General features: G+C 41.2%; 1 protein-coding gene across 1 annotated transcript in view; it reads left to right on the top strand.

The window, feature by feature from the left end:
* lrp8 (low density lipoprotein receptor-related protein 8, apolipoprotein e receptor) overlaps positions 1-12,895 on the top strand; it is a 195,313-nt gene that overhangs the window by 165,345 nt on the left and 17,073 nt on the right. Inside the window, exons 10-12 of the mRNA XM_034706432.1 lie at positions 3,879-4,050; positions 10,801-11,025; positions 12,437-12,555. Coding sequence (XP_034562323.1) covers positions 3,879-4,050; positions 10,801-11,025; positions 12,437-12,555 — 516 coding nt within the window. The remainder of the gene's footprint in view (positions 1-3,878; positions 4,051-10,800; positions 11,026-12,436; positions 12,556-12,895) is intronic.

Here is a 12,895-nt window from a genome sequence, read left to right as displayed (position 1 = left end):
TAAAGGAGACTGTATGGACAAAAGTGCTTTACTGGATTTGCTCACCTGCTCTAATTAGCATCAACTTCACAGAAGTGTAAATACACTTATAAGCAAACCATGAATCTACTGCAGGGTTACATGATATTAGAAAAAACTGACATTGATAAGAACTTTCCTGCAACAAATATTGTGATACAGAAAACTGTGCTAGATACTGTAAACAAGGTTTGTTATTAAAGATACCACACATTAGTAATGATACCATTTGGCTACTTCTTTTCGTTTCTCAAAACAACAACCTCCTCCTGCTTTAACCACACTCAGACAGAGACTCCCTGACATAAGCTCATGAGAAATAGAGAAAGTAGAGGTAGAGGTAGGGGGAGTGGCTTCTCAGAAGTTGTACAAATACACTCATGTGACGTAGATGTGTAGCTTAAACGTCATTTACCATATCCAATGATGATCTGATGATGTTCAAGTGTTGCCTGAGAATTAGTCTAGCTGTCCATTTGCATCCATCTGCAGGAGCAGTGTGACATGCTTTACTTGGTTTGCTTCACTATTGCACATGTGCACAGTGTGCAGTGTTAAAACGATATATTGTGCAGCCCTTCTTGAAACTGGCAACCTTTAAGATAATGCAGAAACGTCTGTTCAGTAAGGGATTCTGAATACTTAATGGTAGTCAGACAAAAGTTTCTGAAAGTTTCAGACATGAGTGAGGAAAGGAACTAAAAGGTTGTGACATTAAGGTATATATAACAGGTACCCCACACACACATATACACACACACACACACACACATATGCACAACTTGATAAAAGCAAGAAAAACTGTCACAGAGATGCAGAGGAAATGTACCGACTGCTCCTTTGACCAAACTCTTTCTTACTTGTCTCTTGTTTTCTTCTTTGTTTCTCATCCTCTCTTTCATCTCATCAAAGTGCCAAGAGCAGTTTGTGCTACACTTGACAGTTTGAGCACACATTCTTCAAAGTGGCTTTAAAACAGCGGTCACATTTTGCCCATTGTCAGAAGATTTTACCCTGGGACCAAATATTTTGTGAAATGCTGTCAAACCAAATCTAAGTTTTTTTCCCACCGTTTTTTGGCTTTTAATGAACAGGCACATGACATCTTACACTCTGTCTTTGCATGCTAATATTAATCACATATATTTGTCTTAACGGTTTAGCAATCAAGCTTAATAATGGTCATAATGCACAATGAATTCCACCCTGTAGAAAGAAGAACATTTATCTTCCTACAGAGACTCTGGTCCTTCACCGCAGAAATAATGAGGCCTTACATAACTTGCTTTGTCATGAGGAATACAAGCACCCAGTATGATTGTCTGACATTTGGCCCTGACTGTTGACAGCAGGTTGATTTCTGTTCACTGCTGCAGCAGATTCATCATTATATAGCTCGGTCTGTATGTGTTAACGAGCAATGCTGACCCAGACTTGTACGTCTTCCTCCAGACATAACATCATCCTAACAACCTCATCCACTGCGAGTTCATCCACACTTGCTGCAACCAAACATTCCCGTCATCCTGCAGAATTTCACATCTTTACGTCTGACCTTTCAGTCAGTCTTTACATTGGACTTTTCTGTTTTCCTTGCATTTCTACCCAGCAGTAATATCTGCTTTGGTGTGAAGCAAATCAATGCTCCTGCAGTGCCTGAAAGCATTTCCCCAGCCTGTATTTATCTTTTCCCTGCATTATCTTAATTGGCTAATAGGGCGAGAGCAGCCCTGAACTGGCAGCACAGATTAAAATATATCTAGGGGACCATGTTCTTGTTAAGAAAGCTGACTGGTGCTCTGCTGGGATCTATTGAGGAGCGATAATATCACACTTTTTGATGACATACCCAGTGCCATGGCCTGGAGAAAAACAGTGACTCAGCTTTCTTTGCGTTGAGGATGACACATTGCTGCGCCAACAGTGATGAGGGATAAGAGATGCTGTCTTGCAAAGTGAGTCAGGGGAATTGATGCAAGAAAAGTAGGATCCATCTCTGTCCTTATTACACACTCTTCCAAATATCCTCTCTATATGTACACTCTGTTCTCTTTGTTCTCTTTCTAGTTACTCGTTTCGGATGCAGCAGGTGTTATCTTTCAACGTCATTTCTATGCCTCTCCATTTGATTTTTTGTCTTTCACAGAAGTCAAACACTTCCTTCAATGCTTCACAGTGGACATGTTGTTGTGCATGTACTACATATGAAAGCAAAAAACTGCAGCTGGCAGGCTGTTGTGGCTATTTCTGTGAAACAGTGTAGAGTGGAATCTATACATATTCAGTAGGACAGATCAAAGTTTATCATAGTTATCGACATCCCTTTTAAGATTGCTTCATCGCCCAACCCAACCTGCATCAGTCACATTTGCCTGTGCCTGTCTCTGCCTTACTTCATTTCTCTTTCTCTCTTTCTTTCACACTCTCTCTATCTCCCTCTCAGCAGGTGAAATTGATGGTTACAAACCTTGTAGTCAGAGGAAAATGATTGGATCCAAACAGTGGTAGAAATGTAATATTTTCTCCCTGTGCAGGAGACCGTGTTAAACCGGGACTGAGGGAAGCTAGGGAGAGATGGTTGGCTCTGTGTGGAAGTATGAATTTGTGAGTTTGTGTGTGCGTACTTCAGTGTGTCTGTTGCCCAACTTCTGTCTTTTTACGAGGCGTTTCTGCTCAGTGAGACAGTGTGGAGCGAAGAGTAACAGGACAGACGTGAAAAGTGAAGATGAAGAAAAGAAGTCATAAAAAGAGCTGGGTGTTTGAAAGAAAGTAAAATTGAATAGTTAAGGAGCAAATCTCTGAGAGCACCAACGGTCTGTACGTGGGGAAGAAATACCTGTGTCTTCTCTGCCGGCCCTACTAAAGATGAAGTTGACCTTGTCGACTGCACGGGAATTATTCAAATGCTGGAGTCATGCTCACCTTCAGCTTGTGCCTGCAGGTAACTGATGTGCCAGCTTATAGAACAGAGTGTACACACCTGAGGACAAGAACCCAGAAACACATTTTTCGACGTGCTTCTGCTCTAAAAATAGGACAATGTGTCAGGTGTAGTTGTTTTGGCTGTTTTATCCACCTGCAAATTTTTTTGCAGTAGGATACACACACACACACACACACACAGAAAGAGAGAGAGAGAGAGAGAGAGAGAGAGAGAGAGAGAGAGATAACACTCTTTGATGCAGGTGTCCTTTTTAAGCCTTCCTCACATTTTGCATTAGCTCCTGTTTTATGCAGAGTGAATTGTGTGAATAATTAAATCGAGAGCATTATGCGCTACTGAAAAGTTGTGTGTGTGTGCATGTGCATAGAATATATTTTCTTTTAAATGGTTTATTTGGATAACTTATTTATGCCCACAGCATCAAAGATTCATGTTTTATGGGCATAAATAGTATGAATGCAAAACACAACTTCAGTTATCGTACATTATGTTCCTTCTTGGGAATTAGGGGCAACAATTCCATATGTTTAGGTTTTCAAATTTTGCAGACGTTCAGGATCACCTTTCAAATGTTTGTGATGTTTGCTGTAAGTATTGTTATTCTTAAAGTTAGCAAATGTTCGCTGTCACATTTATATTAGCAGACTTATTATTTAATGTCTAACAAATGGCTCATGTCTAGTGGAGTAACATGACAATGATGAATGTGTTCAGGGGTTACAGTCGTTGTCTAATGACTGTCAAAGGTCTCCACCCACCTCATGAGCTCTGTGGTCCATTTGACCAATCTGCTGATGTCAGGTGGAAAATAAATGGCATACACACACACACACACACACACACACACACACACACACACACACACACACACACCACACACACATGCTACAGTAACATACATTTCTGTCTCCTTTAGGAAAGAGTCCATACCTGTTGTTCACTAACCGTCATGAGATCCGTCGCATCGACCTGCTGAAGAGTGAGTACGCTCAGGTGGTTCCCACGCTGAAGAACGCTGTGGCCCTGGATGTGGATGTGTCCACCAACAAGATGTTCTGGTGCGATCTGTATCATCGGAAAATATACAGGTACTGACATACACACAATGGAAAGCACATACGTGTAAACACTATTAAATCTAAGTCATATTTGGACTTGGAAGCCTGCCTCATAAGCCTTTAGCTGGTTTGCACTCAGTCAGTTTGATATCTAGACCTTTGTTTTGAGCTGATCCATGAGAAATATTTTTAAGATTTTTACCAGAGGCTAAATGATCTGCAGAGGTCTCCTCCTCTTCAAAACAAACAGCCCCTGACTTCACAGATAGAAACACATAATAGAACAATTCTTCATTGAAAATATGTGTTTCTCCGATGCTCTTCAGCAGGCACGGGATGCCAGAAGGGGCTAAGGGCTGAGCTGCTGCTAGCTTGGGTGAATGCTATTTTTTTAACCAGGAGCCTGTCGGCAGAGGCGCTGTCCCCTCCATTACTAATGTACACAGTGTTTAAAAAGCAGTGATCAAAGCTGTGCTCTTCAGAAATTTGTGTCAAATCCCTGTCTGGGCTTTTGGGGCTGCGAGCTGAGTTGCCACCAACTAAAAAAAAATTCTGATTTTGTGACAAATTACAAATGAAACATATGAATGAATACTAGAATCATCTTACAGCTCAAAAATGAGGCACATGGGCTGATAAGGGACTTTGGTTTGGTAGCTCACTTAAAAAAAAAGGAAACAGTTAGTCAAAGCATCACACTGTGTCTGTCATTACCAGACAGAAACCTGTACTAGCTGTAGACTGAACTGAATCGGGACACTTAGAGTTTGGATTAAGTGTTCTCCTCCTTTTTATCAATTTTTCTTGTTCTGTTTCTCCTCTATCCATCCACCCTGTCAGCTTCAACCTGTCACACCTTCTGGTAGCTAGACTGACACACCTGGGGGTGGTGTGTGTGTGTGTGTGTGTGTGTGTGTGTGTGTGTGTGTGTGTGTGTGTGTGTGTGTGTGTGTGTGTGTGTGTGTGTGTGTGTACATGCCTGTGTGTGTGTGTACATGCCTGTGTGTGTCTCCTGGAGGGCTTTGTTGTCTGTTTGACAGCAAAAGGTGGAGCTGTTTGTCCTTCACACAAGTACAGTACGTGCACACACTCAATTATGCATAGTGTAACTTTAGCATTTTGCACCTTTATGTATGTGCGTATATGAGTGAGCTTGTGTGTCACCCTGACGGCTGGCAGGTAGTGGGAGGGGCCTTCTATCATCCCAGCTGAACCATATGCTCACTCTTAATTTCACTGCCTCAATAATCACCACCATTACTCATCTGCATAGACACACACACACACATCAACACACAAAAACATGCACTCCCACTCAGGCTCAGTGACACACTCAAGGGCTTGTGACAGAGAGAGGACAAATTAACTCAGTACGATGAACTCTACTTCAGAGGCAGTGATAAACAAACACAAACAGACTCTTCGAATAGCCTGCAACAAGTCAGAATGTACGTTTGACTTCAAGTAAAGAAGTGAGTTTGTTCATTCGAATATACCCGGAGTCATTTTTTGTTGTATTCCCACGCTCGTTTTAAAATATGTAAACATAAGAACCACAAATGACTCAGCACGTTAATGCTCCAGAATTTTGTGCTGCATGTTTTTTTGATCTTCAAATCCAAAACAATTTCTCAAGTTACTCTTTGCGAAATCCAAAGCTTGATCCGAAGAGGCAACCGAGTTTGTTAGAAATTCTTGAAAAAATGTGATCTCTCCTATGAAAGGTTTCTGCGCTTCGAAAAAGAATACTCCAATTAGATCTGAGGAAGCCTTTCGACAGAGAGTTGAAATGTTTTCCTGAATTTCTAACAAGTCAAGTTGCCATTTTGGAACAAGCTTTGAAATAACGATCAAGCAATTCCTTTTTCTAATTACATAAGACATTTTTGTATGGTTACTTTCCTTTTGTACTTAACTCTTCAGAATCCTAAACATTCTTGAAGTCACAACAACAAAATAACAACATTTCTTACCATCGTTGCTTCATAAATGTCTCATTCAATCATAGATTTTCTCAAATGTTTAGAGGCAGCTGTTTCATCCAGGCAGATAAACTAGTGACCATTCAGAGTACGGTGAAGGCACATTTTTGCTCCCTAGATGTATGTAGATAGATAAGTAAATTTGAACAATATAACCATCACCACACACATACTCCACATGTACCTTGCATTTGAATGAATGTCAAACAATGCATCTAATAAGGGCATTTGAACAAAACTGTTCAAGCATTGACCTCCACTTCTCCTTTACTGCCACCAAACTCCCATTCAGCCCCTTACCAATCTCTACCCAGCTGTTCTGTTACAGTTGTGTTACTGTGCCCAGGTGAGTTAACATCAATCATATGCCTATCGTTTTCAACCAACTTGTATTATCCTTCCTCATAGTCCTGCCATTTTCCAATGTGTCTTTTGCTGATGTGGCTTGAACTGTTAGCTACACAGCTCAACACTGTCCCCACCATTTCTGGTGGTGCTGCAACGTCTGGTTTGTCTCTGAAAGCGTCCAAAACATGCAGAACTACTGTGACAAAATCATTATATAGAGTACTAGAAGTAGGCTCTGTGTGTATCTATTTGCATATCAGATGTTGAGCATAGAGTAGGAGAGTCCTCCTCCTGCAGTCAAACAGTGACCGCAGATTTGACGTCAAGTGTTGATGACAGTGACACAGCTGTACAGGTTGTTGATAGCGAACAGAGAAAAAGAAAACTGTTGAAACAACATACTTGTTTATAAAAAAAACATTGGCTGCTCAAAGAAAATGCTCCAGCTTCCAGTGCATTAACTGTCTGTGTATCTAGCAGTAATTCATCCTCACTGTCCCTCACTGTGACGGTGTAGTTTTCTAGTCTAACTCTTGGTTATTTGCAAGCTCCGGGTCGAAGACTTGTTAACTTTTTCCTGGGGTGGAGACGTCTGTTCGAAACAAGAATTCAGCCAATTAGAGATGCAATCTGCTGCTGGGCCTGGACTCATCTGTCTCTGTCTTATTCCTTACTCTGGACTGCCCTCTTTTCAACCCAGCAACCTGTTCATCCCTGTTTATCTGAATATGTGTGACTGTAACTAAAAATGTCACAAACACTCCAATAATCTGTTAGAGTTTATGAGTAAAGACACGTTTAGGAAATAATTATGTTTCATGGATTAGTTTAAAAGCCCTAAAAAAAATAACTGAATAACAAAAATATCAAAGACATAACCCATCCTAATATATCTGTTAAAGCTCCAAATTAAACTAAAAACCACTGAATCCTTGTGAAATGTGCTTTAATGCAAGGTTCAGTGCCAAGATGGTACTCAATGTGGATGCTGTTTTTGGATGTTAATAATTTTGGCAGTGAAAAATATCATAAAAAATGTTCTTCTGACCCAGAAAGTAGCTTTTTTAAAGATTATTTCCACTGATTTATTGTAATTCAGTTACCTAAAAAACAACACAAAGTTCTCTTATTCATGAAACATTGTGCAGCTAAAGAAAAACTTTTAAATTTAGCTTTTTAAAAACATATTTAATGAATGATTTCACTGTCCTGACGTTTTTCATTTGCACTTTTTTGATCCAAATGAGCAAACTTAGGACCCATGTAAATCACATTAAACTACACACTGGACTCTGTAAAAGGGAAATAAGATACATATAATATGTTGGAGAAGGATCATTACATACAGTATGTACATTGTGACACTAAAATTCAAGCTAATCACACGTTTTTTCCATGGCTGCTTGTATTTAACAGATCCTACATAAAGCACTGTGACATAAGCATCTTTGAAGCATTTCTCTCTCTTTTTTTACCTTCACTGCAGCTCTTATCTAACTTCCTTTCGAACTGAGCGACAGGTGTTGCACCCAAACCCTGCGACACGAGACAGAAGCCTTAAATTAACTGATACAGGACACAGCAGGCTGCCGCTCCCCTAAAATAGATGAAGATGTCTGCAGTGGCGAACAGTCACACAGCCAATTAACAACACAATCTGCTTCCACATCTCTGACTCATCCATCTCTACCTCATCCCTCGCTTCAACTACCTCACCAGCCTTCTCCTTTAGTTAAGCTGCTCCTCCCATCTGTACTTCTTTACCCTCTGCCAACTTGTTAGGACAGGATGTAAATTGGAAAGTCCCTTCCTTTTAACAAGGTTGTCTTGTTTTATGGACCATATGCAGTGAAGACAATAAGTCCCACCTCTGCAGATGCTGAGGGAGGAACTAAAAAGAGAAAGACAGGCAGAAGGGACAGAGAAATGGACAGCCTGAAAGTGGGACCTAAGAGTTAGAATGAAGAGAGGTGCTGGAGACAAGAGACAAGAGAGCGTGACCGAACCAAAGACGGAGTTAGGTTGTTTTGTAAGCTCCTGATAAATAAAGACAGACTCAATCTCTCTGGGAAGAGCTGTTTGGTGAGAGGCCTGAGGTTGTTACAGAGGTGTCAGGTTTGGGTGCCCCAGACAAACCATTACCTAAAGTAAAGAATACCTGTTCCCCACATAGTGGAATTGGTGTTTAGAGCTTTTGGGAGACTTTCGACTTTCCTCACAAGAAAAGAACAGCAGCAAAGACAGCCGACTCGTATTCCCAAACCATTACAAAAAACAACACTTTGTCACAGCCCGCTGTCATCTTACAGATGTAGAATGTAACCTTCAGTGTCTTTGTGAAATACAAGAGGCTTTAACTAAAGCCTCCGGTCCACTGGATGCGTGGCGTTACGTTACGGCTCCGTCTCGGGAGCGTGCCCCCGTGCCGCTCCGCCAGAGATACGCTTCAAGTCTATTTTCAACGGAGTCCGCCCCCAGCACGCGTCAATGTGCACAGAAAAGAATGACCTGGACAGGAAGTCAGGCACGAGGATTGCATGCATCATCCGCCAATCTCAAAATAAAATGCCATATATGGACTCCGGACCGTTTAAAGATTGTTTAGATCAGAAATATTCATTGATTGTGGATGTAAGTTACAAACAGCCACATATCTGTGATCCAGGTCCACTACAACAGGCCTTTCAGATGACAACTGTGTCAGAAGGTAACAGGACAACAAAATAGAGCAGAATTATTATTATTATTAAACTCACTGTTAAACTGTTAAGTTTCTTTTTGCAGATTTAGAACTTGCAAAAACTAAACTTAACAGTTCTGCAGCATACTCAGTGATGATTAAAGCTCAAAAGTAATGGAATACTCTCCAAATGAGCAGAAATTCAACCCCAGAAAGGCTCTGTGACCTGTTGTTTGTATGTGGTTCTCTCTATGCTGGACCCAGCTGATCCTGGCTGCTCTGAGCTGCGCTACACTCCCAACATGCGTCCTGTAGACCAGGGCGCGAGCCCTCGGACAGAGCAAACACGCTGCGCAGCCGTAACGCGGCGCACACGCATCCTGTTGACTCCTCGGGTAACAGTGTCAGATCACTTAATTCACAAATCCGATGCAGAGGGTTAAAAGTAACCCAAGTTTTACCCAGAGCTACAGAGTAAACTGCACTTCTGTGCTCCAGAGTTATTTGCACACATGAAAACAATCCTTATGAATATATTCAAGGAAAAACTGTCCTCTGTCTTGCAAATTAAGCTCAATGCAAAACATTTTCAACTTACAAACACCAAGGCTAACAATTCGAGTTACATTTCTAACATCTGCTATAAGTACCTTTATCCACATGGTTGTATTTATGAGAGGTGACATGCATGGACTTCTAGTGATCATTAAAATAATCACTGTTGTGTCACAGAAGAAATATATCGTCAGTAGATAATGGACTTTAAGATGCAATATATTCCCTCCACTTCCAGTTCATCACCTTTATGTGTCCAAAATAACCCCTGGATGAGAAAGCTGATAAGAGTGAATTACGCTCATCTCCACTCTCAGGCATGAAATAAGAGCACTGCACAGAGCAGGAAAACTTTATGTATGTGCATGCACTTGAATATCATCAGTGCAATATGCTTTTTGAATTGGACCTTGAACAAGAGCAGGTAGCAAGGGCGAATGATGTGTAGTCCATGGTGCTGTTAGCAGCTGTTGGAAAGGCAGTAGATTTATAGGAGCAGTTTCGAGCGAAGGTTGAGTAATGATTGGCCCAAATAACACATTACCTCTGTCCAGCAGACAGGGGATCATGTGCGAAACCGTAAATGTGTTTCATCTGTTCAAACTGAACCAAATTACTTTATTTCAGTCACCTTGTGCCAGACTTGAAGAAAACAGAGCTACCATGTGCTTCGACAAAACACACTTTCAACAGACACTATCTGAGATGTCTGCAAATCCCCTCTCCTTGTGCACACCTGACATTTTCCAGATCATTTCAGGACTTTCAGAGACTACCTTTCACAAATGTATCTAACATCCAGAGATTATCTGTGCTGGACACGCTCTCACTGCAACAAATACTCTGTTTGGTTCAGATGAAGAGAGAAGCAGCTGTGTAGAGGAGGAAGAGTAGATGGAGTGCTATCCTAGTGGTCTAGCAGGAAAAAGGGTGAAAGATTCAGGCAGTTTGCGTTCAACGATTGGAAATTTACAGGAGTGCAGTGCATGTGTGAAAAGGGCTTCTGAGCCGCAAACAGATACCTCGTTTTTCTGCTTTAGAAGTAAGAGGGTCGTGGCAAAGCATCCACAGGGATAGGAACATTGGAAAAGACAGCTACAAATTGTGTAAATTTGTCTCATTACTCTCTTTTTCCGCCTGTTTCAAAATGAGTTGGGTAATTCATCACTCCCTAAGTAATGACTGCCAATTTTTTTTTTCTCTACTATCCACCAGTGCTTACATCAACAAGGCCAGCGACTCGTCCGAGCAGGTGACTCTGATCGACTCTCTGCACTCCCCTGAGGGCCTGGCTGTCGACTGGGTCCACAAAAACATCTACTGGACCGACTCAGGCAACAAGAGCATCTCCGTAGCCACGGGAGACGGCAGGAAGAAGAAAGTGCTGATAGCCACCGAGCTGAGCGAGCCGCGGGCCATCGCCGTGGATCCACACCAAGGGTGAGCAGGGTGATATGTGAGGGTGGAGGGAGATTTGGACAGATGGACAGAGCGTGAGAGTGGAGGGGAAGGAAGAAGCAGGAAGTGGGGAGGGAAGCCGGACGAGCCTGTCTTCATCATTGTCACTCTCTGCCAACATTGTTCTGCCTAAAAATAGTCTTTAAAACTTTTACTTCACAATAACAAAAGTATTTGTAGTGCTGTGCAGATAAACAACTATTTGGATCTAAGCTGTGCCACTGTTCTGCTTTATCTGCCCATGTTTTTGTCCCCGAAGACCGTTCATCAATTTACAAAGCACAGAATTCGAGCAAACGAAGCCCAGCTTTCACGACCACACACAAACCCATTTAAAGTGTTCCAAGTTTCTGCTACCTGCTGTTCACATTGTCTACTTTACTTTGGCGTCTCCAGGGACTGTTTCATGAGTTCAAATATTTGATTTTGGGGAATAAATTATGTAAAAGCAGGGGTGGAAAGTTACTAATCATGTTTACTCAAGTTACTGTAATTGAGAAACGTGATACATGCATCCTAACCCTGAGTAAAACAGAGGCTGACTGACCGACCTCTTCCATCTGACAGTCAGATGAACCGACATATAGCAGAGAAGAACACAAATGCTCGTGCCAAAATCACATCAAAATACTTCTGTAAAGTTTTAGATCTCTTCAAAGGTTTTTGATTTCCAGGTTGATGATTAATCAAGGAAACATCACTTTTCAAAACCATGCAATATTTAATAACTACAACCTGGAAAGGTGTTCTGTCAACCAGATCTATGCCCACATGAATGGTCTCCTTTGGGATTTACCTAAACATTTATCTTAGGAGGATATGCTTTTACATCCTATTTCTACAAAGTAAATCAGACTTTGATCATTAAGGGTTAATCTGCTTGAAAAATAATCATGACATCCGAGCTTAAAGATTTATATATTTTTGGGACTTTAAGGGAAAATTACAACATGGTATATTCTATATGTTATTTCCATTCTTTAACTGAAGGAGTCTCTGATTTCAGCCTCTTCTTGACAGCCTTTCAAGCATTTTTACCTCTTTCTTATAATTTCTATTCCAGCCATTAAATAAAATGTATCCTATCTATATTTGATAGCATTTAAAAGATGATCCAAATATGTTGATTATGCATTTATGGACCTCCTACCAATAAGTCAGAAAAAATAGGCAATTTCAGAAATCATAGTGGTTGGAGCCACCACTGCTTTCTTTGTTTATTTTCTTCTTGGCGTAACAACCAACCTGTAGTACTTTTTCCAGCATGATTTTAACCATGTGTTTGCACTGACTGAGCTCCATTTTGACTGACAGACTAAAAACATATCTAATGTTTTTACCTGGATCTTGCCCATCCATATCTAAGCTGATAAATGTGTTTTTTTTCCCGCAGCTTTATGTACTGGTCAGACTGGGGGGGCCAGGCCAAAATCGAGAAGTCTGGGTTGAATGGAGTGGATCGACAAGTTCTGGTGTCAGAACACATCGAGTGGCCCAATGGAATCACTCTGGGTAAGAACGGACAATAACTCTGAACATTAAATGCAAGGCTGGTAAACTCAAGTTGATGTGGGGAGAGCAAATCAATCAGCTCCAACAGGAGTTTTGTAAAGAAACTTATAACACTGGTATTGGTTTTGAAGAGAGAGACGAAAAATGGTTTGACTAAATTGAACACAAAGAGATGGGAGAGAGGGAGAGGGAGGGAGGGAGGGAGGGAGGGAGAGAAACAAAAAGCTAAGAGAAGAAGAAAACAGTCTGGAGGTTCTGCAACCTCTGAGTAGCTCTTATTGTTACAGCTCACTTTGTGTCTGCCTCTCATCAATCAAGCATACGAACATGAAGCCCTCTG

The sequence above is a fragment of the Notolabrus celidotus genome, chromosome 2 (genome assembly GCF_009762535.1).
Source record: "Notolabrus celidotus isolate fNotCel1 chromosome 2, fNotCel1.pri, whole genome shotgun sequence".
Lineage (NCBI taxonomy): Eukaryota > Metazoa > Chordata > Actinopteri > Labriformes > Labridae > Notolabrus > Notolabrus celidotus.
This window is presented reverse-complemented; position numbering and strand designations above follow the sequence as displayed.